The sequence below is a fragment of the Nycticebus coucang genome, chromosome 9 (assembly GCF_027406575.1).
Source record: "Nycticebus coucang isolate mNycCou1 chromosome 9, mNycCou1.pri, whole genome shotgun sequence".
NCBI classification, from domain to species: domain Eukaryota; kingdom Metazoa; phylum Chordata; class Mammalia; order Primates; family Lorisidae; genus Nycticebus; species Nycticebus coucang.
Genome location: NC_069788.1, coordinates 69,019,553 through 69,047,062, shown reverse-complemented (window position 1 = coordinate 69,047,062; position 27,510 = coordinate 69,019,553). Strand labels below are relative to the sequence as shown.

The window sequence follows — 27,510 nt, the reverse complement described above, 5'->3', positions numbered from 1 at the left end:
AAAGGGATCCTCAAAATGTCCAACTACTGAAAACAAATAACTAATTCTCTGCATTTGGAAACCATTGTTTATTATGACCTTGTAATGTTCTAACCCACTATTTCCTTTCTATCTTTCTCAGGATGCAAGGATTATATTGGGTTCAGGTTTTCCAACATAACAAGCATCTGTAAATCCAGATATGAATGAATGGTATTTAATAAGATTGTTTTCGTTTTAAAATGAGTATTTATGTGTCGTTGGAGACAGAGCAGCAATGTATGGCTGTTTATGAATGCTATTGTGCCTGAGGTTAGGATCCCCCACACAATCTGAGATGCAGCCAAGAAAAACAGGCCTGATAGACAATGCTTCACTTCACCTGCTACGATGCTGTGTGCATTTCATTTCTGTCAAGAGTATGTACAGTTAGGGTTCATTCGCCTCATTATTTTGTTACATCTACGTTACAGTTAACCAGTCTCTCTAGGAAATAATAAATAACTGCTTTAAAAAACAATTGCCGCGTTCCGTTCTGAGAATACACTTTCCATTTAAATTTTTTTTAAACCCACCATTGTTATGAATTCTCTGGCATTGGAAAATAGAATTTAGACTCCACCAACTCTCGTTCGTTTGTCGAGATTGATTTTACACTGCCTTCCATAAGGAGATTAGAAAGCAAAAGGCTGCAAAATGGACACTCTCTAATGCTTTGCTTCCTGAGCTTTCGGAATGTCAAACCACATGAACAAATGCAAAATCTCTATTAGTATGTCTACCTGGATACTACTTCTGTGACCTTTCCTCTAAACCTTACAGTTAATGACCTCCATTTCCTTGTTAAAAATCCTCTTCACTTCCAAAGCAAAGAATTTCCAAATCAGTTTACAAAAGCTCTGGATTCGCCATCTTTATGTACAGGAAGTCCTTCCTTCTCTCAGAGCTCAGCACACAGTCCTGCCATTGTCCTATCCAGAAGACAGATAGGAGAGATCTGCAGAGACAGGCTTCACAGACCTCCCCCACCCTGTCTGCCCCACCCCAGAGAACGTTTGGTATTTCTAAAAGGTCCTAGGAGGAGCCCTGTGGTGATAGGAAGGAGTGGGCTGGTATTTAGGGGGGCAAACAGAAAGGATTCCAGGGCTCAGCACAATTTTCCACTCCCCTCTGCTACCCCAAGAGCTACTTAAGAATAATAGTAGTGAATTCATTTCTAAATGAAAAATTAAAATAAATGGGGAGAGGGGTAATTTGCCCTCTCTTTCTCTGCTCCACAAATATTTCTGCCACTATTCCTTTTCTCTTCCCAGAAAACTAGAGCTAGTCTTAGCTTATTTACATCTTAGCCACAGAGTAGCCTGAGCTAGCAAGTGAACGTTGAAGTGGGTATTTCCTTTGTGCTAATGAGCTAACAATTTAAATCTCAGTTATCCTCTGAGACAAATTCCAAAGTAGTTATGCAAGGGGGGGTAAGACTTGGGGGAAAGGCTCTTCTGTTCTTCTGTTCTCCATCTTCCTTGTCATCCTTAACATTTGATTCTGAGGGTTTTATATTTTGGTTTCCAAAACACAAATGAAAACCTAAAGTATCAACATAAATAAAATAAAACTTTATTTGTAATAATAAAATTAATGTTTCTAGTAAGGAAAAGACAGTATGTCATTCCTTTAGCAGTACAAACAATCTTTTATCCAAAAGAATACATTGGGTTTTATTGTGTCATTTGTCTGAATACAGACTCAGTGGAATATCTAAATGATACCCTGCTCTGAACTCCAAGTTGAAAGTAAGTTTTTATTATACTTGAGGGAAACAATGGGTTCAGCTGCTTATTGCAAGGAGCAATTGCCAAGGGAGAGTTAAACTCAATTACTGTAACCATACTGAATAAAAAATACTGCCAAGAACAAAAATACGCCTGGGTAAAGACAGCCACTGAATAAAAAAAAAAAAATATCGACATAAAGCGTATCAAATATTTATTTATCTGGGCAACAAAGGACTATGATACATTGACAGGCATGGAAACTACTGCCAGCACAACTCAATACAATACAACTAGAACTGCTTCCAACATGGCCAGTGAAAATACAGAATGCCAGGTGGTCCCAAATGTTTGAAGTTTTTTGAACAAAAAAGAGAAGAAAGAGAAAGAGAGGACAATTCCCTAACCCTCGGTTTTAAAGACAATATTCAATTATTGCTCAAATGATGCTTTTAAGGGAGAACATTGGAGTAAAATAAACTTTCTTTTTCTCCCTACAATACATAGAAGGGTTACCAAACCACTAGAGTTTAAAAATCTTTCCAGGGTCCAATATCACATTTTTTCTTTCAGTTCAATGAAAAGCTAAATGTAATAATACTAATTATATATAAAATTTTATTTTTTTATTTGTCCAGCTGTTTCATTGCCGCCTTTAACATGCTACAACAGGGCTAAATTCATGAATCCCAGAGAAAAAATAAATCCCCCAAACCTTGGATTTCTAAATAAGTACCATGAACCACATGAAGAACTAATAGGGAAGATTCAAGACCCACTAAACAAGAGGTAAACGAGATCACCAGATAAATAAAAAAAAAAAAAAAGGTTTAAAACAGACTCACCATATTTACAATTCCCATTAAATTACACATAAATAAATATATACAGAGACGTGAACACTGATTCCCTTATAGAACTGAATCGTGTTGCCAGAGAAAGTTCAAGTTGGTCGCTTTACCTTGAAGAGGAAAAACTTCTACAACTGAAGACATGACATGGAACTTCGTGTTTTGTGTTCAAGTGTATTCACAATACTGATAAAAATGTCATTATCCTTTTTGCTTTTCTTTAAAGTATGGCTACAATCTGAACTGAAATATGTAAGGGAAGGTGGTGAATCAGTCCCATGAAGCTCATATAATTTTTTTTTATTTTTTTTACGTTCTTTTTTTTAGAAAAAAGGTTTTTAAATTTTTTGTTGATTTGTTGGGTTTTTTTCTTTAAAAAAGGTTCACAAACTGGACAGAACTTTTATTTGCTGGCTTCACGGCCTGTTCTGTTCTCTTAGGCTCCACTTGAGGGCAAAGGGGTGTGGGTGCCGACGGGGAAGTTGAGGCTGAGTCGGCGGCGGCTGCCCCGCTGCCCCACTGACAGTCGAGAGAGAGCAGTCCCCGAGACTCAGCAGGACCGAAGGGCAGCGGCGGCGGCAGCGGCAGCGGCAGCAGCAGTAGCAGCAGCAGAAAGGGTTGCTGATCCCCGAGCTGTCAGCCGCCGGGTGGCGGTGGGTGGGCGCAGGAGGGCCGGTGAGGCGTGGGAGGGGCCGGGGCGGGAGGAGAGCCTCACTTTCTGTGCTTCTCCTCTTTGTCACTGCTTTTGGCGCTGTTGTCCGTGTGGTTGTTGGGGTTGCTGCTGAGGTACATTTTGTCCATGGCCTTGAGGGCCTCAGTGAGATAGTTCTGCAGGGCTGTGACCGCGGCGCACACGGCGGGGCTGCCGAAGCCGTGGGAGATGAGGTTGAAGTGGGTCAAGCAGCTCTGGATGCCGGGCTCCAGGATGGGGTTGGGCCGTGAGTTCCCCAGGGGAGATCGGTCCTGAGCCAGCAGGTCGGTGAACTCTTTGCATATCTGTCTGCAGCACAAGTGGAGCAGAGAAGAGACAGGCATGAGGTCCCTTTTACGCAGCTCCAGAAGCAAAGAGAAAACCTCTCTCCCTGAAGTTACCTCTGCCTGGATCCTGCGGGCACCTGACATGACCTAAGGCCACAGAGACAAAGTGTGTGGCCACACACTGGGAGGACCAGTCTTTTCTACTTTAATGTATGACCATCAGACCACCACAAATGACACACTCTCTCTCACACCCCAACCATGCCAAACTTCTATCCACCTTTCTCCCTTACACCAAAATTCCTAGGGCGGGGCCTGTGGCTCAAAGGAGTAGGGCACAGGTCCCATATGCCAGAGGTGGCGGGTTCAAACCCAGCCCCGGCCAAAAGCAAAAAAAAAAAAAAAATCCTAGACACAGGAAAATATTTCAAAGGTTGGAAGAGAACGAAAGAGAAGGTAAATAGACCAGAAGAGAGAAAGAGAGAAACACAAGCATCTGGCCACTGCCATGCAGCCATTAGCTTTCCTATTCAAAATATTGTAGCAACCCCTCTTCCCTGCTCCTCTAAGAGACCTCACCACCACTTTGTGGAATGGAGTTTCCATTCATTCACCTTCAAATCAAATTGGCTGAATTTGGACAGAAAGGCAAAACTTTGCTTGGGATTATTTGCCTTTAAAAAAAAAGGCATTCTCTTCTTCCTTTGATGGGGAAAAAAGGCACAATAAATATGTTAGTTTAAGATAATTCAAGATGGTATTTGGGAAGAAGAAATAAACATTTCAATTTCCTAGTCCTCCTCTTTTCTTACATACCTCACAATAAGATTCTTTAGGGAAATTGTGAATATGAGTGTGCTTAGAAAGCCAAAGGAATAGTTGAAATTTCAGAAAAGGTCTTGTAAAGTCAGAAATACAGGCAGATGAGGCCTATACACAGGAAGCTCTGTCCTTGAATCTGGAAGAAAGAACTAGCTGGGCCCCTTCATGGGGCAGTGGGGGTGGGGAGAAGGAAGAGTGAAGACCACTGGCTGGCTCCCCACTCCAGGACCAGCTGATGTCTCCAGGCCAGAAACAGGGTCCCACTCAAGGCCTCAGCTTTTGCCCTCTGGTTCCATGCCCTCCTCTGACATCAACTTTGATAATTAAGGGCTTCTAAACAAGGCTTTTAATTTCCAGAAAACATATCAAAACAGTCATTTTCTTTTCACACACCACCTGGAGAAGCCTATTCAGCCCAGACACCGGTGGGAATATAACTTGGGCCATTTTGAAACCTATTTGACATCTTGCCTGTAGGCTAAAAACTTATGTGAGGTGTGGTGCCTGTGTGTGTGTGTGTGTGTGTGTGTATGACTTTTGAGGAGGGAGAAATAGAAATAAGGATTAGGGTTAAAACTAGGACAGCTTCTGAGTTGCACATTTTTCAGGCCACTACTTAATCCTTGCCCTTGGAGAACATATTGATATGAGAAAAAAACTGGTATAGGCAAGCAAGACTGCTACCTCTAGAGGATTTGATTCTTGTCTTTCTGAAACACAGACACGAATCTACCCTCAGCTTCAACTAACACCCCCTACACACTATGCCCAAACACATCAATAAAATACAAGAGAGAGAAAGAAGGTAGAACAGATGAGAGGGTAAAGATGGGAGCACACTAACAGTCCCACCCATATCTCCCTTTTAACATAGATTATGATTTACTTTATTATGTTTGGTTTTTTCTTTTATTTTTTGAGACAGAGCCTCAAGCTGTCACCCTGGGTAGAGTACCGTGACATCACAGCTCACAGTAACCTCAAACTCCTGGGCTAAAGCAATTCTCCTGCCACAACACCCGGCTATTTTTTGGTTGCAGCCGTCATTGTTGTTTGGCAGGCCCAGGCTGGATTCGAACCTGTCAGCTCAGGTGTATGCGGCTGGCGCCTTAGCCGCTCGAGCCACAGGCGCCGAGCTTACTTTGTTATGTTTTTTAAGGGTTTTGTTATGTTGCCCAGTCTGGTCTCAAACTCCTGGGCTCAAGCAATCCTCCAGCCTCAGCCTCCAGAGTAGCTGGGACTACAGGCATGCTCCACCTTGCCCAGCATGGATTACAGTTTATAAGATTTTGTTGTAACTTCAATATTTGCAGCAACAAAGCTGATTAACACAAAGAGAAAGAGGAAAAAAGGAAGAGCAAAAACAATTTTTGTTTCTCTTGACACTGAGATACCAGAGACCCCGCAGAGGTAAATGCCTTACTTTGTAGCCAGAAGCATGTTTTTTCTTGTCACTTGCTCATTGGGATCGGAATGTTGTCGGTTGAGAAATTCAGCTACTGCTTTGGCAGGAAATTCGGTTTCACACACGTACCCAAAGTCCCTGGCTAGGTGGACAGCTTCTCCTGGCAAGAGGTGAGAATAGGGAGCCAGTGGAAGAGAATAAAGAGTGGGGATCCAAACCTCCTCCCCACTCTCAACTCCCTCATTTCCCTAGCCCAGATGTCAAAGGCAACACAAACTACTTGTTTTCTCATTTCATGCATTTTATTTCCTTCTCAGTAGGATCTGGTGGATGCATTTATCAGGAAAAAAACCCAACCACTTGTCCTAGAAGGCCAAGATGACTTAAAAATGTAAATCCCACCCACTAACATCCCGTCTCATCTTCTACCCCAATGACATTTCCCCAAATTTTCTTTTAAAATGTTTCCTGTATTCTAATTCTAACTTCACACCTATCAACACATTCATAAATGATATTCATATTTACTCCTTGAGCTTTTCTGCAAGGGAATAACCGAGGGTTTACATTTTAACTTGATCACATATAATTATCTGTTCATCCAAACCGATTAACCAAGAGGATTTGAGGGTCACTCCACTGAGTCTGTCTGTGTTGTTGATTTTCAAATCTTTGGTTTTAATTTCCTGAACCAGTTGGTTTTTACTGCAGGGCTTCCTGCCATTAGCTCCAGCTCCGGAAGAACGCATGCGCCAATTAGAGCATCAAAGCCCTCTCCGCAGAGCTTGTTTCCATAAAATGGAGCGGATCACAAACAATAACAGTTCTCCAGAAACTGCCTCCTGCTACAGCACTCAACCCCCAAACCCAGACTAACTCTCACGCTACACTGTAAGCCACTACTACCATGTCCTTGGCATATAATTCTTTTGGGGTATGTATAGTGGGTTCCCTCTGTACTGTTATTATTTTTAATATAATGCTACTGTCGATGAGTTTCTAAGACTGAACAATTGCCAATTTTTTCAATAAGTATATTATCATCTTTGACTCCATTAATGAATGGAATTTATTCCTCCTCAAATACAGAGCTGTATACCTTTTTTAAAAAGTATTTTACAAAGTTAGAACTTGAATTAAAATATATTTCTTCAAATACAAGAGATAAATAAGATAAAATGCCTTCGTTAAATATAAATGCTAATTTTTAAATCTGGCTCTGTACTTTTCAGTGGCTTTTTTCCTATCAGCATGAGACATTTACAATGGGACACGCACACACACACACACATACACACACTAAAAACCACAATAGAGATACGTTTATTCCAATTCACCCAAACTTAAGCCCATTTTGTACAGAAAAATTTAGGAATCTAGAGGAAGAAGGAATATTGAGTGGATTCTGGTGACAGTTTATCTAGAGCTAAGAGTGAGGAGGACAAGGTTTGGCTTTTTGCTTTGAGGAGCTTGAAAGAGTGTATGTGTGCTAAAAACTGCTGTGAGAAACTTTGCAATGTTTATATTTCTTTTTTCTTTCCATATCCAAACAATCCAAAGTAAAAATCGCTCACTTTCTTCCCCTCCAGGAGAGAAGCACAGTTTTTGAGATAAGGAAGCATATGTTTGGGAAAATAAAAACCAAAAAGGGAATATAACCCTGAGCTTTCAGGATGGTCTTAAATCAGGATGCAGGTCAAAGATTCCCAAATTAATTCAGGAAGTAATGGTCACGCATTTCTCAAATGCAGATGTCAGAATAACTTAAGTGATTTACCGCTGAGCTCTTTAAAGGAGACAGGAACTCAGAGAATGTGCAGTTCTTCAATTTGTGCATTGTTCAGGTCAGAACTGGACTGGGGAGGTATAATTTTGTGGTAGAGGGTAAGAAGGAAGAAGAATAGGAGTATATGCAAATAGTTTTTTTTTGCCATGCAAGTATTACCTTCAATTCCAGCTATATTCTCTGGAAAGATGAAAACTGCCCAATTGATACAAAATACAACCAAACATCTGGCCACTAAATATTATCCATTTTCCCAGAAGGCAGTTCCCTTCTAGTTAGCAATCAGGTCTGCTTACCCTCCACTAGTGATGTAAGCAGTGTAACATTGGCAGCTTTACGTCTCCCTGCTGGCAGATTTAATCCTATTTTGTCCAGTTTTTCTCTTAAAGATCTTCCTCCATTTTTAGACTTCGCCCTGTTTCACAAATATATGCAAGAAAGGGAGTTAGAAAACACTGGTTGTTCTGCATCACATTAAAAAAAAAAATCATTGTGAAAGCTTCCTAAAATGTGCTTTAAAAAATTAAGAAATATGGCCCCCAAGAAATTTAAAGAAAGGGAGCCTAAGAAAAAATGGTACAGAAAGATTATAGGAGATAAATGCCTGTTAGACTGTAAAGCACTCCACCCTTCAGCTATTATTGCAACTTTTCTGGCACGTTGAAAGGTTTTGATTTTCCAACTCTCTAAAAAAGAACCACAAACAAACAAACAGCTCTGATCTCTAGGGTTTGAGGTATTCTTGAGTTCAACTGATTACTGTATATTTTCCCTGCTGTTACAATCACACAAATCCCAATGGGGTCTTTAAATTGTCTTTGCAAGATCTGCTGTTAGGTTGTTCAGAGTAACCAAAGTTATCATCACTCTCATGTTTCTTCCTCTAGCTTTAGCTCCAATGGGAAATTCATTTCACCAACTGTTTACACCAGCCTAACTGGAAATGTCAAAGGCTGATATCAGCCTCTAAAAATTTCACTGATTTCAGAGACAATGGAGCCAGTTCTAAACAGATGTCTAAATAGACTCCAATAACCAGAAAGTGGTTAAGATAAATTGTTTAAATAAAACGGCAAATTAATTAATTTCAGATTTTATTCCCTACTCAAGTGCTCTTTAATTGTGTGGATTAGATTATACTCCCCTAGGTAAACAGTCTTCAATATTGGGGATGGGGGAAGGGGAGGAAAAAGCAGAGGGCAGAGAAAAGATCTTTGTCAGTCAGTGAAAGATTACAAAAGGAGGAAGATTAAAATGGTTGTTGTCAAAACCTTCCAAAAAATGACCCTTGTAGGCTTTGTATGGGATATACCCACCAGAGTTCCACCGTGGGTGTATAACTAGATAGGCAAATAAATAAAAGTAAAAACAATGTCGTTCTTGGCACTATTTAAGGAGAACTAAGAAAAAAAGAATAAACATATTATCGTGGTAAATTCAACACAAGCCCCACAATTCACAATGGGTGGAATCCTAGAAGGAAGCCCACAAGCAGGGAAAAACCTTCCCTGAGGGAAGGTGCTTTACTTTGCTGACCCTTACACAATCTTACCTACTCAATCATTGCGACCTCGTAGGGGTGAGGGAAAGATATTTGCTTATGTATTTAACAGGCACCTTTCATTGGTAGCAACTACATAATGCACGTAAACCTGCCTTGCACCTGGCCTGGCACACATCAGGAACCCATCAAATGGTAACCTGGAACCATCAAATGCGAGAGCTTTCAGCACGGGAGGTGGAGGGAGTGATGGCTGGGGGTGTTGGGCGGGTAGGGCTGTGACAGTGACCAGGGAGCAACTGCGTGCGAGCGAACTCGAGCGGAAACTATTCTCTTCTTTTGGTTAAAAACCATTCTCCTAAGACTCTACACAAGTTACAGCCAGGTACTGTTGGAGATCCTACACAGGTAAGCCAAAGCGAGGAGCCTGAGAAGAACTTTTCCCGGGCTTGCAAGGTACGCGTGAAGACAAAAAAGGCGGCTGCACTGCGCCCCGCGGCTGCGACCGCCGGGACTGAGCAGGGGAAGGAGAGCAGTGCGCGTGCGCGCGGAAGGGGCGTGCGCGGAAGACAGGGCGCGCACCAGAAACCCGGAGCGCGCATGACGGCTGCGGACAGCGCAGGCGCGGCCCGGGGCGGCCCGGCCCGCCCCGCCCCCAGATTCCACCCACTCAGCTCTAAGCTCTTCTCCCCGCCTCTTTCTTTTCCCGAGAAGGGAGGGCCGCAGCGCGAGGCTTCTTTGCGTGGCCGCCACCGCCCTGGCGCAGGCGCAATATCTCCCCCGGCCTCGGGGCGGGGCGGGTGGGGCCATGCCAAGCCGGGCCTCACCTCCGGAGCACTCCGCCCAGCAGCGACGCGTTGAGACACTCGGGTGGCGAGAGGCGCCGCTGCACTTCCGCCACCGTGACCTTGTACTTCGAGGTGGAGCTGAGGAGCGAGAGGCGACCCGGAACTGAACAGAAGACTTCGTTGGGGTTCACCACGCCGCCGAAGAGGTTGTCCTTGTTAATAGGGATGGCGGAAACGGCATTACTGTTGGACTTGGACAGGGACACGGGGCCTGCGGAGACAGACGGGGAGGCTGTATGTGGGCGTCGAGAAGCCCCATCCCCAAATCCTGCCCGACCTCTGCTCTCACCCCAGGGCCGGCTTCGAAGCTTGGGCGGTAGCCCCCACTTTCCTTCCTGTCCGGTTCTGAGATTCTGTAGATCTTTTTCCGGTTTTCTCATTTCCCCTCCTAGTCCGGGCTCTATTCCCTCCCTCGAAATCAAGCCTCTGCCTCGCCCGGCGGCCAACAGGCAACCTGAGTTTCTGCCCCTTTGCAAAGGATCTAGAGATGGGTGGTGGAATTGTAACCCCTTCGGCTCTCAGCATGGCTCTGAGCATCCGAAGTGAGCCCCAGACGAGGTGCAGGAGCAGGGTGGGGGGAGGTGTCACATTTGCAAACCGAGAGCAAGTTATGTGTACTTTGGGAGGTTTGCCGGGTGAGAGATTTAGTAATGGGGAAAAATTGCTCCAAAGACCTATTATTAAAATCAGCCAACAGTTTAGACGGCTAAAGCAGCTTATTAATGAGCCTTTCAGTTAAGGCACCCCGCCGGGATGTGGTGGATTCTGTTGTGCTGGGTTCACACCACACACATCTCGTCCATCTGATAAATAGGCCCATCCTTATGCTCTCAGTTTTGGAGATATGCTACAAGCTCAGTTTTGAACTGGGGTAGGAAATGAGGAACAGGCCTATAGTAGAATACCAGCAGTGTGCCCTTTTGTTGACAAATACTTAACAGGTTTACGCGCCTTCTTTGGGAAGGGCGAGTGGATATATTCTTACTAGTTAAAATCTTACGCTCGTTATTGTTAGACCCACCAATGTTAGAAAAAATTCAAGACCAGCAGAAAGTATACTAATGTGTTATATTCTCAACACCAATGCACAGATACATTCACAACTCACAGTCTGCATTTGTACTTTAAAATTCCACTTGGAGAGACATATAATAATATGCACATTCTCATACTCTCATCGCGGGACTCATCATGAGTTCTTTAATGGGGATATTCTAGACATACCGGGAAGTGAGGGGCTCTAGGTTTTGGATAGATCACTTGTGACATTAATAGCTCTGGGGAGGCTAATAGAGACAATAGGAGTTAAACGAACTCTTGAGAGATTACTAATAAAAGAGCCAATTATCATGTCGACTTGGAAAGAGCATCTCTTAAGATTTATCCCTTGCACATCTAATTTGATGTGACAAAGTCTTCACAGATGCAAAAATGAAACTTTAAACTAGCTAACAATATACTGATTGGGGTTAGAAATGAGAACAGTTTTATATAGCATCGTCCTCTTGTGGTGCCTAGTATCCTGAAATGTTACATTGCCACTATAATCAAAAAAAAAAAAAAAAAAGCTGCTAGCAGAGTGAATAGCAATTATTGTAAACTTTATTTCTACTCACTAAACAGAATACAAATTACAAAGTCATCCAAATCACTTGACATTTTTCTAACAATTTCTGCTCTGAACAAGTATGCTAATAATCCTGACATCTTCAAGATGCTAATTTTAACCAAAGCTAAATTTTTGTTAACCTAATTCATGAAGTTTTAAAACACTTAAACGGAAACAGCTAACAAGAAACTAATTTTAAGAACATGAAAGGGGTTTTTCTCTGTTGAGTGCTTTTGTCAAGTGTCCTTATATTAATATTAAATTATTTGTACTATTTCAGTATTATACATTTCTTAACCCTTATGGCCTTAACTGCAGTTCACACAATGAATTAACTAATCTGTTTTCAGAATTGAAATGTTTGCAAATCACTTCAACTATTAAACATTTCATGTTTGTCCAAATAATCATTAAACTAAATTAAATGATCAAATCATGAATCAGAACAAAGCTAGCTTGTTGCCATTACCAGCATACTGAAAGCTGATTATTTAAGCATCCCTCTCCTATGTCTATCTATGTGCTAATTCGAGCCTTTAGGAAATCCTATTTGAAAAAAATAAAAACAGCTCTGCAAGTTCTTTTAAATAGCACTCTGCCTGTAAGGACATGCTTGGAATGCAGAAGGAAATGGCTTACCTTTCTTAATTACAGTTTGATCTGGGATGTTAATACCTGGGTCTTCTACGTGCTGCAACAAAAGGATACACATGGATGTAAGTGTATAATCAAAACAAAAGGAAATGAATATTCCCTGCAAGATGGAGGGAGGGAAAGGTGTAGAACTGAAATTCCCCCTCCTGTTATAATGACATTTATATATAAACATCTCTTCTTGGCTTATTGGAATTTGGGGCTTTGCAACTCAAGAGGTTTCACTGAACATCCATGGCCAATTTCTCCTCTCCAACCCCAGCAAATAATCCACGTTTGAAAGGGGTTGGTGTAGGGAATAAAACTTTATTTGGAAATCAAGTTTTGGAGCACCTAATCTTTCTCACAGTTAGGCCAACATTTGAAAATGCACTCAGCTTTACTTTGGTGCCCCAGCAGCTTTCAACTTTCAACAGTTTTTATGTTCAGGCAGCAAAAGCCAGAAAAAAACAATAGAAATGATGGAGGTGGGATTAACAGGAGGGTGTTGGGAAAATGTTTAGGTGATGTAATAAAGAGCAAAGGCATATACACACACCTACACACCTTTACTTATGGAAATCTCCAAATTTTTTAAAAGACTACTGCCTAAGCCAGATGTGGCAGGAATATGAAAATGATTAAAAACAAAAAACCTTTGAGATTGCTTTCCTGTTGTCCAGAAGCAGGTTTGTAGGTATGGGGGGTTTTCTTTCTCTCTGTTTTTTTTTTTTTACAGATGGATGGGTATACGTGTGAGTGCTAGAGTCAAAACGTGATTAGAAAGTAAAATGAAATCATGTTTTCTAATGCAGAAACTGACAGGCAATATAATGTCTGGCTGTGTTTACAAATTAGCACCAGGGCTGCTGAGATAGAAGATTTTGCAATCGTTACCAAACACGGGCATTACCATTTAAAAAACTATTACTTCCTTCTCTAGTCTTTGTCCAACAATAATACTGATTCGAACATTTTCCATTCTGTCTTGGATTTATGCTCCTGTTAATTGTGCCTGATCGCAATGATTCCGGGTGGATGGTACTAAGTTGCTTTATTACAGGTTTTATTATACTCAATGCTCTCATTTGTAACTTGCCTAAAGTGCTTCTGGATTTAAGTATAATTAAATTGAGAAATGTTCAGAAATGACTACTGCTGCAGTTCTTGTGTTTTAACTATATGGGGAAATATGATCCCTTTATGCATGCACCCTAAACCCATAAAGTAAATGTAGTGTGGCATAATACTTTTATTTGTGTTATTTCTAGACCTTGTCCATATATAAAGACTGTTAACTTTAAAACCCCACTGAGATATTAATGATTAAATAATTTTCACTATTCATTTGAATTTCTTAAATATTAAGCAGTCATTCTTATTAAAGGTTAATTGTTGCAGCAATAGAAAAAATTGAAAACAACCTTTTTCTTGACCCACATTCCTTTGAAAGATTTTTATCTTTAAAGGTGGGGGAGGGAGAAGGAAGAGCAGCAACTGAGTTTTCTTGTTTTTATTTAATATTCCAGTTAATTTTTCCTACTGAGCAATATCACCAAGAAGAGTGGTTATATAAGTATTAAGAATTCACACCAGCCACCCTGGAATTTTTGCAAAGTAGAGCAATTCTAATTCATAGTAGTTCGAAAAGCTTGCAAAAGTATTTTGCAATTCAATTATTTCCAAAGAGCAGGCAAGGAAAAGGATTCAGAGACTCTGGGAAAGGGAACTAAAGTGATTCTAACTTCTAGTTCATTTTAAAATTGCTGTTATAAAATATTGCTCCCCTCATTTTTTATTTCTAAAACTGCACTAAGCTATAAGTTTATAAAGGCATGTAAGTGTGACCTCATACTCACACTGCTTACAAAACCTTACACTGATCAAGTGCCCACTTTCCTACTTTCCATGCAAGGGCTGCTAAACACAACCAACCAATTTCAGTGATTAAGTGGGCTAAATGAAAGATGTAATAAATTTCCTATTTTCCTATGGAACTTAAATAATGTTTTAAATTCACCAAGCAAACAGGTAAGTTCATTTGACCATTTTCCTTACAATCTAATGTAGTAATCATTAAACTGTCAACGGACATACCACTGCAATATTTGATGCAGTAATTTGAAATAGCATTTTAACAAAAATCACATCCAGATACATTTCCTCTCTAAAGAAAAGCAGCTTTAACAGAAGCCTTTACAGCTTTCATAAAATTATTGGCTTGCTCTAATTCCATTTCAGGAAGGTTGTGAGGAAACCATAAATACAGAATTGAAGCAAGAGATGCTGGTTTAAGTTTGATTTCAGAAAGTGTTTTCATATTATCAATAGCCTGGTTTGCATTGTAAATAGTAAATGTGCTAATGCCATGCTTATTTAGAAATTATTTTAAACAGCGCTTATTGATAACTGAATTAGAACTCAACATATTACCCAATAGTCTCAAAACATTTAATTTAATATGGGGTGTAGCAGGTTCTGAGAGGCGTTGGGAACCGAGCTAATGATTTATGAGGTCACACTTAGCACCCCTAGGAAGAGAAGAAGGCTGCATTTTAATGTCCCCTGCTTGGATTTGCTACTTACTTCTCTTTAATCAGAATAGGGTGTATGCATAACTTCTAGATTTCACTAGTGCTTATAAAATCTGGTTAAAATGATTTTCTTAGTATGTCTTTTACACTTTCTCTTACATTTCGAAGGCTTTTAATGAGTTCGTTTGGTTAATTTAAGATCTTTCCCAAAAGGAGAGATTCCCACACCAGACTCAGAGGTGGAATTAGATACACTCGCAATTGAAACAGTTTACTGTCGTTGAGAGGGGAAGATATTGTGACATTTGCCTGATTTATTTCTGTGCTGGTGGAAGTGGTTCAGAAACAATTCAGCAGGCATTGTTTGAGGGAGCTCCAGGAACCATTGTTCTGGAGGCAGAACTCCAAACTACTTTTTTAATTTCTTAATTTGGCTCTTCAAAACGTCCCCTTCCCCAATAAAATAAAATGTTTTTAAAAGAAGACATCATTGAGGAAAACCCCGGCCCACCAGCCGGCCTATAAGTTCCCCATCTCTTCTCTCCGGGGGTAGGTGAGTCGGGGCTGCATCCCCTCGCGCGCGGCCCGCACGGCCTCTTACCGGGACATCCTCGATGGCGTGAGGTAAGGAGTGGATCGGGAGGTCTCCGAGTCCTGAGCCAAGCCCGTGTGGGCCGTGCAGGAGGTCCTCGTGCCGCCGGTAGTCCCTGCGAGGATCCAGGCCTGACAGCTGGTGGGGCAGCCCCCGGTGCGTGTGCAGGAGCCCAGATTCCTGGCTCTGCCTCTGGCCGGGCCAGCCTGGGTGCTGCGGCTGCGGCTGGGCATGTAGGGGGTTCAGGCTGTAGGGGTCGTTGACGTGGGAGTAAGGATCTTGCGACTGAGGGTAGATAGGCTGGTAGGGCGGGGGGAAGTAGGGAGGCTGGAAGTCGGCATTGGGGGTGTGGGACAGCGGCGGGGCGCTCGTGTAGGGAGATTGACCTACAGTGCCCAGCTGGGGCAACCGTGCCGTCCCGTTGCTGGTGCCGTCGTGACGGTCCTGGAAGAGAGCAAGGCAAAAGAGGTATCAGGCGGAGAGCTACAGCTGTCCACACAAAATTGCCCGCTCCTGTCGTCAGGCCTCAGGAAAATAAAAATCAGCTCTAAGTTGTTCATTTCAGAAAATATCCCAGAAGTGAAATAGGCCTTTCCAAAAAACACAGAGAAATTAGACTGTGTAAATGTAGAGGCACAAGAGATTTTTCCTTAGGCGTTTCTTTCAAAGGGGGGAAAAGATAGAAAAAGGTCTCCTGGAATACAGCCGGTTGAACTGCAGCGTGAAACCTCTTTTAAGCCAAATTAAAGTTCCTACTAAATATTAAACTGCAAAAGAGGCCTTTTTCTTTTCCCCTGGATTTGAACCTGTCTGCCACTGCGTTATTGTTTACACTCTTTCATTTATTTGGAGAAAAAAAATCATAAACGTTCTTCAAAGACTATTACCCTTTCATGGCTATTTAAATAAAAACATATTTTGCAGGCTGTAATGAAAACACGTTTAAATTACCAGCTTAAAGAAGGTTTTAACTGCAGGATGGGGGTCTGTCTTTTCCGTTTCCTCAGTTAGGAGCCTGTTTCTCGACAGAGTCGATTTATGATACGGACGAGGAAAGAGGGACGTCAAGTCAAGGTTTAAAATAGAAAGATTCAGCCTTAGTGGGTTCAAAAGAGAAAGGTGCACCCCTAGGCTGAGGCCCCCGCCCCTTCCACCCCAGCCCCAAAGGGCAGAAGAAACGCCTGACTTTGTGTTCCTCTATTGCAATTCGCTTGCAAAACAAGCGAACCGAGTTGCTTCCAGGGAATTCGAACCCTTGGAGGTTCAGCCACAGGCCCCGAGGGTAAGGGGCACACCGGGCTACGATTTTCCTGCAGACAGAGTAAGCATCAAATGTTGAGAACATCTCGGGAGCAAGTGAAGACTCGAGGAAATAAAGATGAACGGGGCGAGAAACACGCCTTGGGAAGCAGCGGCGAGGTAGGTCTGCGTGCGCGGAGAGGTAGAGCGGGGACTAGGGGATGGCAATGCATTGGATTCAGGGATGGAAAAGAACGAGAGAACGGAGGAAAGGGGGGAAATGCAAATGGACGGGGTGTCCTGAAGGAAACCGAGGCCAGAAACCCGAAGTCTCGGGCAGCTCTGCAGCACCAGGTTTCCAAAAGAGAATTCCTAAGGAAACAGGGATGGGGGTGGGGGTGGGACTCACCATAGCTGAAAAACTGTGAACTAACATCTGCGAAGAGTCTGGGGTAACGAGTCAGGGTGGAAAAAAACAAGCAAGCCTGGTGCGCCCGGCTGCCCCGCCGCCCGAGCGTGCCCCACACAAAAGGCGCCGAAAGCCCCGCGCCACCCAGGACTCCGGTCACGGCGCCGACGCTCCCCCGAGCGCGGGAGCCCGGCTCGGATCCATCCGAACTTGAACCGCCGATTCGCGCGGCGCCTTCAGCTGGTCGAACCCACGGTTTCTATCCTGCCGTGACTGGTTATGATTCAAAGTTCTTTTAAAAATGAAAAAACCCCAAAAAGGAAAAAGTGGTGTGAGTGTGTGTATGCGTGCGTGTTCCTTAATCCGTGTCTCCCCCTCTTTTCTTAGCGGCGGCTTCGCTTGAGCTTCTAATAACCGCGCTGGGCAGCGTTCCTGGAGCCTCCTAATAGCAGATATTCATGACTATTAATATTACACGAATACTTAATAAGGGAAGAATGCCTGGAAATCGAGCGTGAAGCGGAGAGGCAACTCGCGCCGGAGCCGGCTCTCAATGCAGTCCATTGACGGGAGTCTCAGTGTAGCAAATCGGAGGTGGGGAGAGCGAGCGCGAGAGACAAAAAGCCGGCGAGAGAGGGAGCGGGCGAGCGCGCGGGGGGCCGCGGCGCGGCGTCTGGCGAATCACAGGGAAGGGGCTACATTTTAAAAGGTTGCAGGGCATGCAAAAGTGAAAGAGAAAGAGGGAGAGAGGGAGACCGAGGGAGAGAGCGCCAAGAGGGAGAATGTGTCTGCGTGAGTGTGTGAGAAAGAAAGTGTGGGCAAGGGAGAGGAGCCGGGAGTAGGGAGAGAGGAGGGAGGGAAGGAGGGAGAGCCCGAGAGGAGGAAGGGAGGGAAAGAGGGAGGGAGGAAGGGAGGGGGAGGGGAGGGGGCCGAGCCGGAGCTCACGGAGGGGGAGGCCGCGGGGGAGGAGGAAGGGGAGAGGAAGCGAGCACGGACAATCAGACCTAAAAGGCTGGGGCAGACCTCGGGATGCGGCGGGGGTCGTGCGTAGCGGACAGGAGCTGCTGGGGACCGCGTCTGGGCATTCACAGGGCTCTGTGCGCGGGAGGCGCTTCCCGACCCTCTCCGGCCCGGGGCTCCTCCGCTCCGCAGCCTGGACTGGGACTCCGGACTCGGCTGCCCGCTGCAACGCGGCTCCTCCATGACCCGGCAACCCTCCCGGGACCGGCCCGCCCGCTCCGCTGGCCCTGTCCTCGGCCTCCTCTTGAGCTTCCTTCGGACACTGGGGCAGTGCGCCTTTCGGCCGCTGCTGCTCTGCCCTCGGCTCTCCTGAGCCGGGAAACCGAGAGAGGGAGCCGGGATGCGGCCCCGGGAGCGCACAGACGGGAGGCGGCCCAACCCGGGCGCCGCCGGCACGGGCTCGGGCACCCGGCACAAACTCGTCGGACTGGCTGAACCACTCCCGCCCGACGCCCCCCCGGATGACACGGCTAGCTCTCCCAGCGTGCCGCGGCTGCCAGTCTGCCCGCTGGGTTGTCGGAACAAGTGGCTCCTCGCCTCCGGCGTGTCGCTGCAGAGCCCGGCACAATCAGACTGCCCCAAGCCAGCTCGGAAACCCGAAATCCCCGCTCTGGCGCTTGCTGGCGGTCGCCAGAGTTGTTAGAATAGCCTTGACTTTTTTCTCCTCTTCCTCTCTTATCTTTTTGGTCTCACACACACATTCACACAAGCCCCACAGGGTCCCCCCGGGGAAGCAACTTCAGCCTCCGCGACCCCTCCCGCGTCCCGTAGGTGCTTAGAGACCGGTGGAGGTCCGCACTCCGCCTGCCCAAGGCACCAACACCTAGAGTTGGGTTTCGGCCTCTCCAAGTGAAATGCCAGAGCCTCGGACCAAAGCTCAAACCCGCACCCTGTGAAGGGACTCGGTTTCATTCCGACTTGCCTCCCTCCCCCCCAGCTTCAAAAACAAAGCTACCGGTCTGACGTGGGGTCTTTCAGCTCCTCCCCACGTGGGACAGGAGCCCCTAGCGAAGCACTGGTACCCGTGGGATGTCACCCCGAGTCTCATCTACAGTATTGGGGGGTGGAGTCGAAAAGGGGCCTGAAAGGAGAAGATTTAAAATAGTCTAAAGCAAGAAAAGGGAGGAGGGAATGGGTGACACTTCATTCACATAAACCCAGTTTCTGATTTCAAGTGAAGTCGAGACCCCGACCGCTGCGCCAGCACACAGACCTCTCTCTCTAACACTCCCAGCTCCAAATGCTAAAGGAGAAAAAAAATTACCAAAAGCCGAAACTGTCATCTATTCATTTAAATAATCTCCCTTCCCCACACTCCCTGCTTCAGACTCCGGCTCATTTCAGTGCGAGTTGTAACCGTTCCCAGGGCCTCCTGTGGGCGGACTGGTCACGCAAGGGCCTCCGCGGCTGCCCTAAGAAGACGCGCTTTGGAGACCCAGGATTTTAAAATCGGTTCCAAAGAGGCGCACTCTGTGGCCGTCCCGCTGGCGGCATCAGAGGTGGTCCGCAGCAGCGCCAAGGTTCCCACGGTCGCTCTGGGTGGGTGCAGGAGCTGGTCTCCCCCACTCCACCGCCAGCAGGCTCTGCGCAGCACGCGCTCCCCTGCACACGTACATACACAGCTTGGGGTGCGTGACCCTGTACCTCGGAGGGAGAAGCTGCCCAGAACTTCTTGAAGCACAGAGGATCTGGAGCGAGCCCCACAACCGAAATCGGTACCCCGAAGTTGAATGCATATAGGGAACTACAACCCAGCTCAGAGCAAAGTGTTTGTTCCCTTCTCCAAATCCGGGAAGAGAACCTCCTTTAGAAAGAAAGGAAGAAAGAAAAGAATGAATGAATAGAAGAGGGAACATTAAAGAGGAGAAAGGAAGTTAAAGAAGGAAAAGGGTTTTCTCTTTCCTTTCTCCTTTTGGTGACTTGGGCCCTCACAATCCCGCTGAAGAGACATGCGGAGTGCACAGGCGCGTGCCCAATTGCCAGCAATTGCTCAAAAACCCTTGCTTGTCTGTTTGCTTCACTGTCAGGCACAGCCAAAATTGATCAGAAAAAGGGGGTAAAGTAGGACAAGGGCTTCGAAGGAGGGGAACGGAAGAAGGAAGAGTCAACGTTCTCCCTCTCCACTTTCTCCCCCGCGTTTTCCCGGCGAATCGGAGGGACCAGCGCTACGCTGGGGGAAAGTTTGTGCCACCCGCCTTTCGCAGCCGGCTGCAGGGAGAGGAGAAGGAGAGGGAGGGTCGAGCTCGGAGCCTGTGGCCGCAAGAATGACTGAGCCGGCGCAGGACTTACCTCGCAGTCCTCGTACTTGATATTATCCGTCAGTTTCCAAAGCATTTTCATGGATCGCGGTGAACCAATACGTCCCTCTCCGCCTCGCACCCAAGTGGAGCTACTCTCTGGGTGAGCGCAAAGTGCCGGCTGCAGGCGGTGAGCGCAGGAGGAGGAGGAGGGGAAGGGCGACGAAGAGGAGGAGGAGGAGAAGGACGAGGAGGAGGAGAAGGAGGAGGAGGGCGAGGAAGAGGAGGGCGAGGAGAAGGGCGAGGAGGAGGGGAGAAGGGAAAGAGCTCCCGTGTGCGCTCGGAGATCTCCCTCTAATGGTAGAAACTTTTCCCTTTTCCAGCTCTTTACCAACAGCCTAATCGCCTCATTAGCATATCAACAATAGTCCAATTGCTCGCCAGTGCTACAATCTGCCGCTGGCCGGTCTGATCCAGGTATAAAGGCCTCTCCAAGCCGCGAACTTGCTCTGAGAGCGCACGCCAGCTTGCTAGCTAACGAGACCTTCTCGGAGCTCCGCTGCGCGCCCCTGCCCCCAGCGTCCCCCAACCCAATTCCACCCCACTCTCTTCCTCTCTCTCCTCCCCCCCTCCGCCCCGCTGCCTTTTTGCCAGAAAAGCCCTCTGCTTAAGCCCAGCACTGTGCAAGGTCCGAGTGGCCGCACCTGGGGCCTGGCTTCTAACATTTCTTCCCTACCCCTGCTGCCACTATCCGAGCTGCCCTTTTGGCCCCGTGCAATTTTATTAGAAATCATTATCCCTTTCGCAATTAAACATAACCGCCAAACCAAGACCGGCGAAGTCACTCCAGGATTTTTGTCCAACAAGAGATCGCCTCCACTTACAGCAGCCACCCCCTCGGGCTGCAGTGCCCTGGGAGTTTTACTGGCTTTGCGCTTTCCCCCAGGTTGGAGATTCTGCCAAACGGCTTCGGTGGCTCGGCTGAGGTTTGAGATCCCTTAATTGCGGCATGTAAAATAAAAGTTGTATCCTGAAGAGGTGACTATGACAGTTCCAGGGGTTAAGTGATTTTCCTACCGTTTGTGTGAAGGTAGGGCCAACTGACGATTCAACTTGGTTTTCGGGCTAAGGTTTCCTGGGTGGATAGGAATACAGAACTCCTGTGGAGACGGACTACCTCTTCTGGAGTTGACATGCAATGCTCGCAAGCCTGGATACCGTCTCATGCATGCATCAAAATAAATCACTGGGAACCAACTCTTAGCTGTGTTAATCTGCTCCAGTTTTCCCAAGATTCCCCTTTTTAATTAAAGCAGCAAGAGTTCCTTCATGATTTGGAGATGTTACTAACGCGGGCGCACTCCCGGCTCAGAGCCCGGCTAATACGGAACCGGAAGGCCCTGGAGTTACCCCCTGGTCCAGGTTGGCCTGGGCAGGCTCTTTGGCTCCATACAGGGGCCTGCTTATTCTGCCCAGGTTCTTTCCCTAATATTTACGCGATTTTTAAAAAGTAAGAAAGAAAAAAGAAGACCTAATGTGCTACTTTAAAATACAAAGTGATTAATTTCTCTAGCCCAGCTTTCTCGTTTGTTCTCCAAAAAAGTTTCCATCGTCTTTTTCTCCCTGTTAAATGCTGCAAACTCCCTAAAACACTAGATCTTGCCTCAAATTTGCTCTAGGAAGGACCTCTGATTTGTCTCGGCCTGTTTCCCCAGGCCTCACAGGTTTCCAAAGTGCATTCCCACAAAGGGATAGAATATGTTGCAAATCCCAGTGTTCACTAACAGGTGGAAGCTAGGCAGGAGGAGGGAGGACCTCCCCACACTCAAAGCTGCAGAAGGGCAAACACCCCGTTAGAAGAAATCTGCCAATTCGCTAAGCTAAGAATAATAGACCAAAGATCCCCCAAAAGCTAGGGAGAAGCTAGAGCAGTCCAGGGGCTTCAGAGCTGGAGAGAAACCCTCACTACATACTGGGCACTTCCTTTCCCTAACCCAAAGGTGATCACAATCCCTGGGCCAAACTCAGACTCAAAGCTCTGCCCAGAAAATGATCGATTTCCAAGGCTAGACCCCCTCGGGGCTGCCTCACTGCAGACAGCTCATTGACTCCCAGTCAGAAACTGAGCCCAAAGGATGAACACGTTTCCAGCAGCGGCCACAACCTGAGTGTGTCCTGTAGGCCAAATACAAGGCCTGGGTTTTAATACACGGCAGAGGTCGCCACAGTGAGCAAAGTTTCACTTTCTTTCCTTCTGTTTGTGGGCAGGTGTTGAAGTCCCTTCATCCTCTCCAACCCCATCTCAACGTTCCTTCCCCAGTCTTGACAGCCCCAGGACCAGAAGAACTTTGGCTCCACTATCGCCACGGAGGCTAAACTGTTGTTGTATTCCCGCCGAGGGCGCCATTGAGGTGCAGATTAAGACCTGCGGGCTCTGTGCCGCCGCCAGCGGTGTGGGCGCTGATGAAAGACCTGGGCCAGCGCTGGAGTCGCCCCTGGAGCCAGACGTGCTGAGTTTGTGTGACCGTCATTACCACGATAAGTCGCTCCATTGCATGTCAATGCTCCGGTCCAGCCAGAACCCCGGGACGACAGCGCCAGGCCTGGGGTTAGGGGTCTGGGATAAGAGCCGGACTTAAGGGCGTAGAAAGGGCGGCCGGGGAAGAGTATTTGGTGGGAGAGAGCTGTACACCGAGAGAAAGGGACAGCGAGGGGCCAGAAGGACGTTATTTTCCCTGATTGTCACAGCCCAGCGGGAGCCGGGAGCCTGACAACACCAGCCCAGCAGATCCCGCCCCTGCGGGGCCCAAATCCGCTGGCCCCACCCGAGATCCAGGCCTCCCGCCACTTGCTCAACGGTGAGCCGTCTCCCTCCTCTCTTCCTGCCGCAATCTCCCAGCTTCAAAGTCTTAGTTGGACCCACTGCAGGCCCAGTAGCAGACTGAATTCACCACTTGGGAATTTTTTCACGAAATTCGCAGGGATTTGAGGAGAAAATCCCAAAGGCTGCTACGCAAGGACTTTGTGAACTTTCAGCCACCACCGAACAGATTTAAGAGAGGTCTGAGCCTGGCAGGGACAGGGTGGAAAAGATGTGGATTCCCAGGATTTATGTTTGTGTGGAATTTGCATCCTTAAACCACAAAATTAACCTAATATTGGGGATGAAATTGCATTTAGAGAGGCTTATCTGGAAGGAGTGGAATATAAAAAGTTCACTTTTTAAAATAATAAGTACAAGAGAAAAGAAAGCCAAAATGCAAAATTCCTTCCTTTCTTCTACTCTAGGGAGCCTAGTGAAGACGAGACTTCTCCGAACTTTACTTTTAATGCCCTAAATGTGAAACAAGAGAAAGAACTCTCTCAGAAGAGCAGGGCCTTGATTTTTCTTTGGGAAGTTCAGGGCATTTGGTTCAAACTGTTCCACAGCCTTTAGAGGACATAGAATCTCATCCTAACCCCATCTCCCTCTGCTCCGGCAAAACAGGGCCCAGCCATTCCCATTATGAAATTGGTAACAGGAAAGAGGCTGTTACCCTCATCAACCTAGCGAGAACTGCCCTCTTTCCGGTAGCAAAAATGTATGGAAGTTGGAAGGAGAGAGCGGGACAAACGCTTCTGTGGCTGGGGTCAGGTCCAGTACTCAGGAAGAAGAGGATCCAAGCCTGGAGAGCCTGCGGCCTAGCAGGGCCAAATTTGACAGGCAGCGATTCCGGCAAATTCGGGACGGCTCAACCCGCATCATCCACACATACACCCATTCTTAGTCCAAGCGCGGAAAACGCAAGTCAGGAGGGAGACTAAGTTGGTAACCAAACTTTGAGCAAACTCTCTTCAGTATCTCCCAAAAGAACAGCTCACCGCCGCGACCCGGCCATCCGGGCCGTACCATATTCTCCACATACTCTTGGTCCCCCAAATCTGCAGACACCAAAAGAGACAAGTGCACCAGAACCGCACCCCAGCGCGCAATCCAGGGGTCTAGGGTGAAGCCGAAGGCGCAGTTAGCAGGAACCTTCCCACAGCTCACCACAGCCCCAGCCCTTCGCCCTCCCCTCTCTTGAATTAGTCATCCACCCAAGTTTCTACTTGAGGTGAAAAGGGGTGGGGGTGGGGTAACGGCTGGAGCACAAACCACAAGTGACCCCCGGGCCACCTGTGGAGCGTGCGCGGGACTTTCCCCGGCATGGGCCCCGCGGGCGCCGCGCTTTGCCCCCAGGGCCGCGGTCACTGTCTGTCTTCACTCTCTCCCGGGAGCTCTTCTGGGCGCTGCCAGATGCGCCTCACCTACTACTCCCCTGCCCTGGGCCACCGCGCTTCCTCTCCTCCACCCCCTCTCCCGCCTCCTCTCCCACTCCACCCCCGCCCACCTCCACCCTAGGCGAGGCAAACCCCCGTACCTGCCAGTCCCCCATTTTGGCAAGTATGGACATCGCGGTTCGGCGCTCCTGGCGACTGGTTACCGCCGGGCATGGGCTGGAGGGCTCGGCCAGGCCCGCTCCCTGGAATCGCCTGGGCAAATTCTCCTTTTTTACCTGCTCACCAACATCTCACCTGGTCATAAAGAGCTGGTTTGCTACCTGCCGACGCATGCGCGCTGGCCCAGGAATTCACTCCGCCAGCTGCAGTCCCAGCACCTCGCGGAGCTGACCTGGGAAGTGATGGATTTATAGCCGCGGCAATCTCGCCATCAGCTCCAGCTTTTCCCAACAGCCCCAACCCGCTTTCCCGGTCAGTCCCTGGCCGGGGAATCGAAGCAGACTGGCTGCGGAGTGTGCTGGGTGCCATGCGAGCGTGCGTGTGGTTTCGCGCTATAGGGATGGGGCATCTACGCGCTTATTCCACGGCTCTCCTCCCCTCGGAACTTTGAGGTTGGGGGAGTCTCCACTGAAGGGTGAGGGTCGGAGGTTGGGGAACAGCAAGACCTGAGAGTCCCCACGCACCTGGACGCACGCAGTAGAGCCGGGTTGGCATCCCCACCTCCCACCCGCCCACAAGGTTTAGGGCACTGCCAGCCTTAGCGGATCCTGCTCCCCCCGGGGCCGCTTTGGCGTTGGATTGCAGATGAAAAAGTATTGCTTAATATTGAAGACGTTCATGATCCTGTGTCATCTCTGATTTTCAGGTTTAGTCTCCTCCCACCATAGAGAGCAAAATAACCAAATAACCTACAGATAAACTTCCTGTCTCTCTCTCTCTCAACACTTCTGTATAAAAGTCTACCCCCTTCTTCCTACTTTCACAATTCCCTGCCCTTCCCCCATTCCTGTGTGGCTTCCTAGCTTCCTTTTCCATTAAAAACTTTTTAAAGAGAGAATGGGGTTGTTGGTGGCTCTGGTATGGGCAACTGAGGTTTGGGCTAGGATTTGCTTTCCCATGACTGATACAATCATGCAAGTGATTTCACCGCTGCTCTTAATTAAAGGGGAGCTTTAAAAGAAGCCACAGGATTTGGGGCTCCTGAGCTCACCTCTGCCAGGAGCCACACCTGGCCGAGAGGTAGGCCAGGGTGAGATTTTCCTCGGGCCAAACTCATCCTGAGACAGTGCCAGCCCCCTTTTGCAGACCAGGAGATCGAATTGTCTTGGGCTTGAGCCTGGGCAGCCTGGAACAGGCCTAGTTACCCTCCCAGGGTGACGTCCGGGAACTTCAAGATGAACAAAGAGCCAGTTTCAAATCGCCTTCTCTAACATGTCAGGGAAATGTGTGTAAAAGGTCACCTCCACGCTGTGGAGTAGAGAAGACATGTCTCCGAGACCAAAACCTCCCCCTTCTAATCCTGGAGCCCTGCCCAAGCACCTTTGCACCTTCCCGGCACTCTCAGGGATGGTGCCGTGATGACTCTTGGTGGAGTTCCCAAACCCTTCAGCATTTTAATCGTCCCTGGGCTTAGGGACTGCTGCCCCCATATCAATTCTTTAGTTGGTTTGAAACTTTCTTGGACCTACCTAGAACCTTGCTCAACAAAATGTTTTGGGGGGGTTTGTGTGGGTGGGGGTTTTTTGTTTGTTTATTTAGGTGAGAATTTAAATAAATGGTGTTTAAAATTCATGAGCATCTACACCATTCCTGGCCTTGTCGGGACTGTCCAAATGGATGGTGAAAACTGTTCAGAGTCCAAGATACACGCAAAGGGAGCTCCTGCAGCTCTCCAAGATGCCGGCGGGGGCGCTATGATCTCAGAATGAGCAGTGGTTTCAGGTCTCGACAGCCCCACCTCTCCCTTGTGCAGGTGAAACCCTAGTTGGAGGCTACAGGGCCAGGTTGAGCCTAGAAAGGGCGGTCGGGGTGTTTCAGGGACCCGGTGGGGCGCAAGGAGCTCTATCTCTCTACCCTAAGTACTTTGGGTGGGAGGGGGCCTGAGGCAAAGCTGAGAATGAAGTGTGAAGCAAAGCCTGGGCGCCCAGGGAGGACATGGTGAGTTGGAAGTGGAACAGACTAGGCCTCAGGAGAGAGAGTCTGTACCTGTACAGGTGCTGGGCAAGAGGAGAATGTGGGAGAGAGGTAGAGGGAAGAGGAATTTAGGACCAGCCGGGAGCTGGAATTTAGTTCTGGAATAAGTCCACTTGGGGACCACAGTCAGCTCTGTCATCTACAATGCCAGTTGTGCGATCTTCGGGAAGTTTTTGACTTGTCGGAACCTCAGTCTCCTTATTTGTAAAATGGGCAATTGGTGAGAATTCAATTGAAGAATGTGTGCGAATCGCTAAACACAGTGCCTGGCCAACAACATGCACTCAAGAAAAGCCGCTGAGCCTTGCGAAGGATGGTCTACACCGCCCTTCACCCAGGGTGAGTTCATAGCACCCAAGATGATGTAAACAGCATTGCCTCCTCCTTAAACGCACCCTTCAGATACACCGCAGCTAAAAATTGGCCAATTGCACCCACTTCCCATTAGAATCTCGGTCCTAACAGGCTTGCGCCCTCCTTGCTCCCCAGAGTCTTTCCACCTGGACCTGCACCCCAGATCGGCACTAGTGGGACTCGGCTGCCTCCGGAGGAAGCCTGATTGGCAGGAAGGGGTAGATGAGTCCCAGACTCATCAGGGCCCAGGATCCCATCAACCATTCCAGGGAGCCTGCTGCATCAGGTGTTCTGGCAGCCCAAGGCCATTAACTGCACTTGGCGACCCACTTCTGCACTTAGTGTAGTCTCTGGTCTCTTAGAATTCAAGAAACCTGGAGCTTTCTTTGTGGGGAGAGGTGAGGGAGAGCTGCAAGAGTTCTCTGCTACTCCTGGCACTGCCACCACGAAGCAGGTTCCTTCAGCTAAGAGGGCCTGGGACTCTCACCATA

At 47.3% G+C, this 27,510-nt stretch overlaps 1 protein-coding gene across 5 annotated transcripts; it reads right to left on the bottom strand.

Moving 5' to 3' along the window:
• Positions 1-1,571: 1,571 nt before the first annotated feature.
• TFAP2A (transcription factor AP-2 alpha) lies at positions 1,572-26,122 on the bottom strand. Of its 5 annotated transcripts, none has more exons than XM_053602962.1 (8): positions 25,156-26,122; positions 24,613-24,863; positions 15,317-15,751; positions 12,188-12,239; positions 9,919-10,150; positions 7,887-8,005; positions 5,823-5,964; positions 1,572-3,599 (listed from the first exon to the last, which is right to left on the bottom strand). In XM_053602962.1, the coding sequence occupies exons 2-8, from the start codon at positions 24,643-24,645 to the stop codon at positions 3,311-3,313; spliced, it is 1,302 nt and encodes a 433-aa protein (XP_053458937.1). In that variant the 5' UTR covers positions 24,646-24,863; positions 25,156-26,122; the 3' UTR covers positions 1,572-3,310. The 5 variants fall into 5 exon arrangements, with proteins under 5 accessions (XP_053458937.1, XP_053458940.1, XP_053458936.1 ...); XM_053602965.1 differs by lacking the exons at positions 24,613-24,863; positions 25,156-26,122 and adding an exon at positions 17,979-18,179 and having other exon boundaries at positions 15,317-15,554; positions 15,698-15,751; XM_053602961.1 differs by lacking the exons at positions 24,613-24,863; positions 25,156-26,122 and adding an exon at positions 20,265-20,563.
• Positions 26,123-27,510: the final 1,388 nt, after the last annotated feature.

What these genes read in the sequence shown, in the direction of transcription:
- TFAP2A (XM_053602960.1), bottom strand. Translation starts at nt 18,158, where the DNA reads ATGGAGGAGCCGCGTTGCAGCGGGCAGCCGAGTCCGGAGTCCCAGTCC. An exon ending in GACCCCCGCCGCATCCCGAG is followed by an intron (nt 15,752 to 17,978) that starts GTCTGCCCCAGC and finishes GCTCTCTTCCAG; the next exon opens with GACCGTCACGACGGCACCAG. An exon ending in ACGCCATCGAGGATGTCCCG is followed by an intron (nt 12,240 to 15,316) that starts GTAAGAGGCCGT and finishes CTTTTGTTGCAG; the next exon opens with CACGTAGAAGACCCAGGTAT.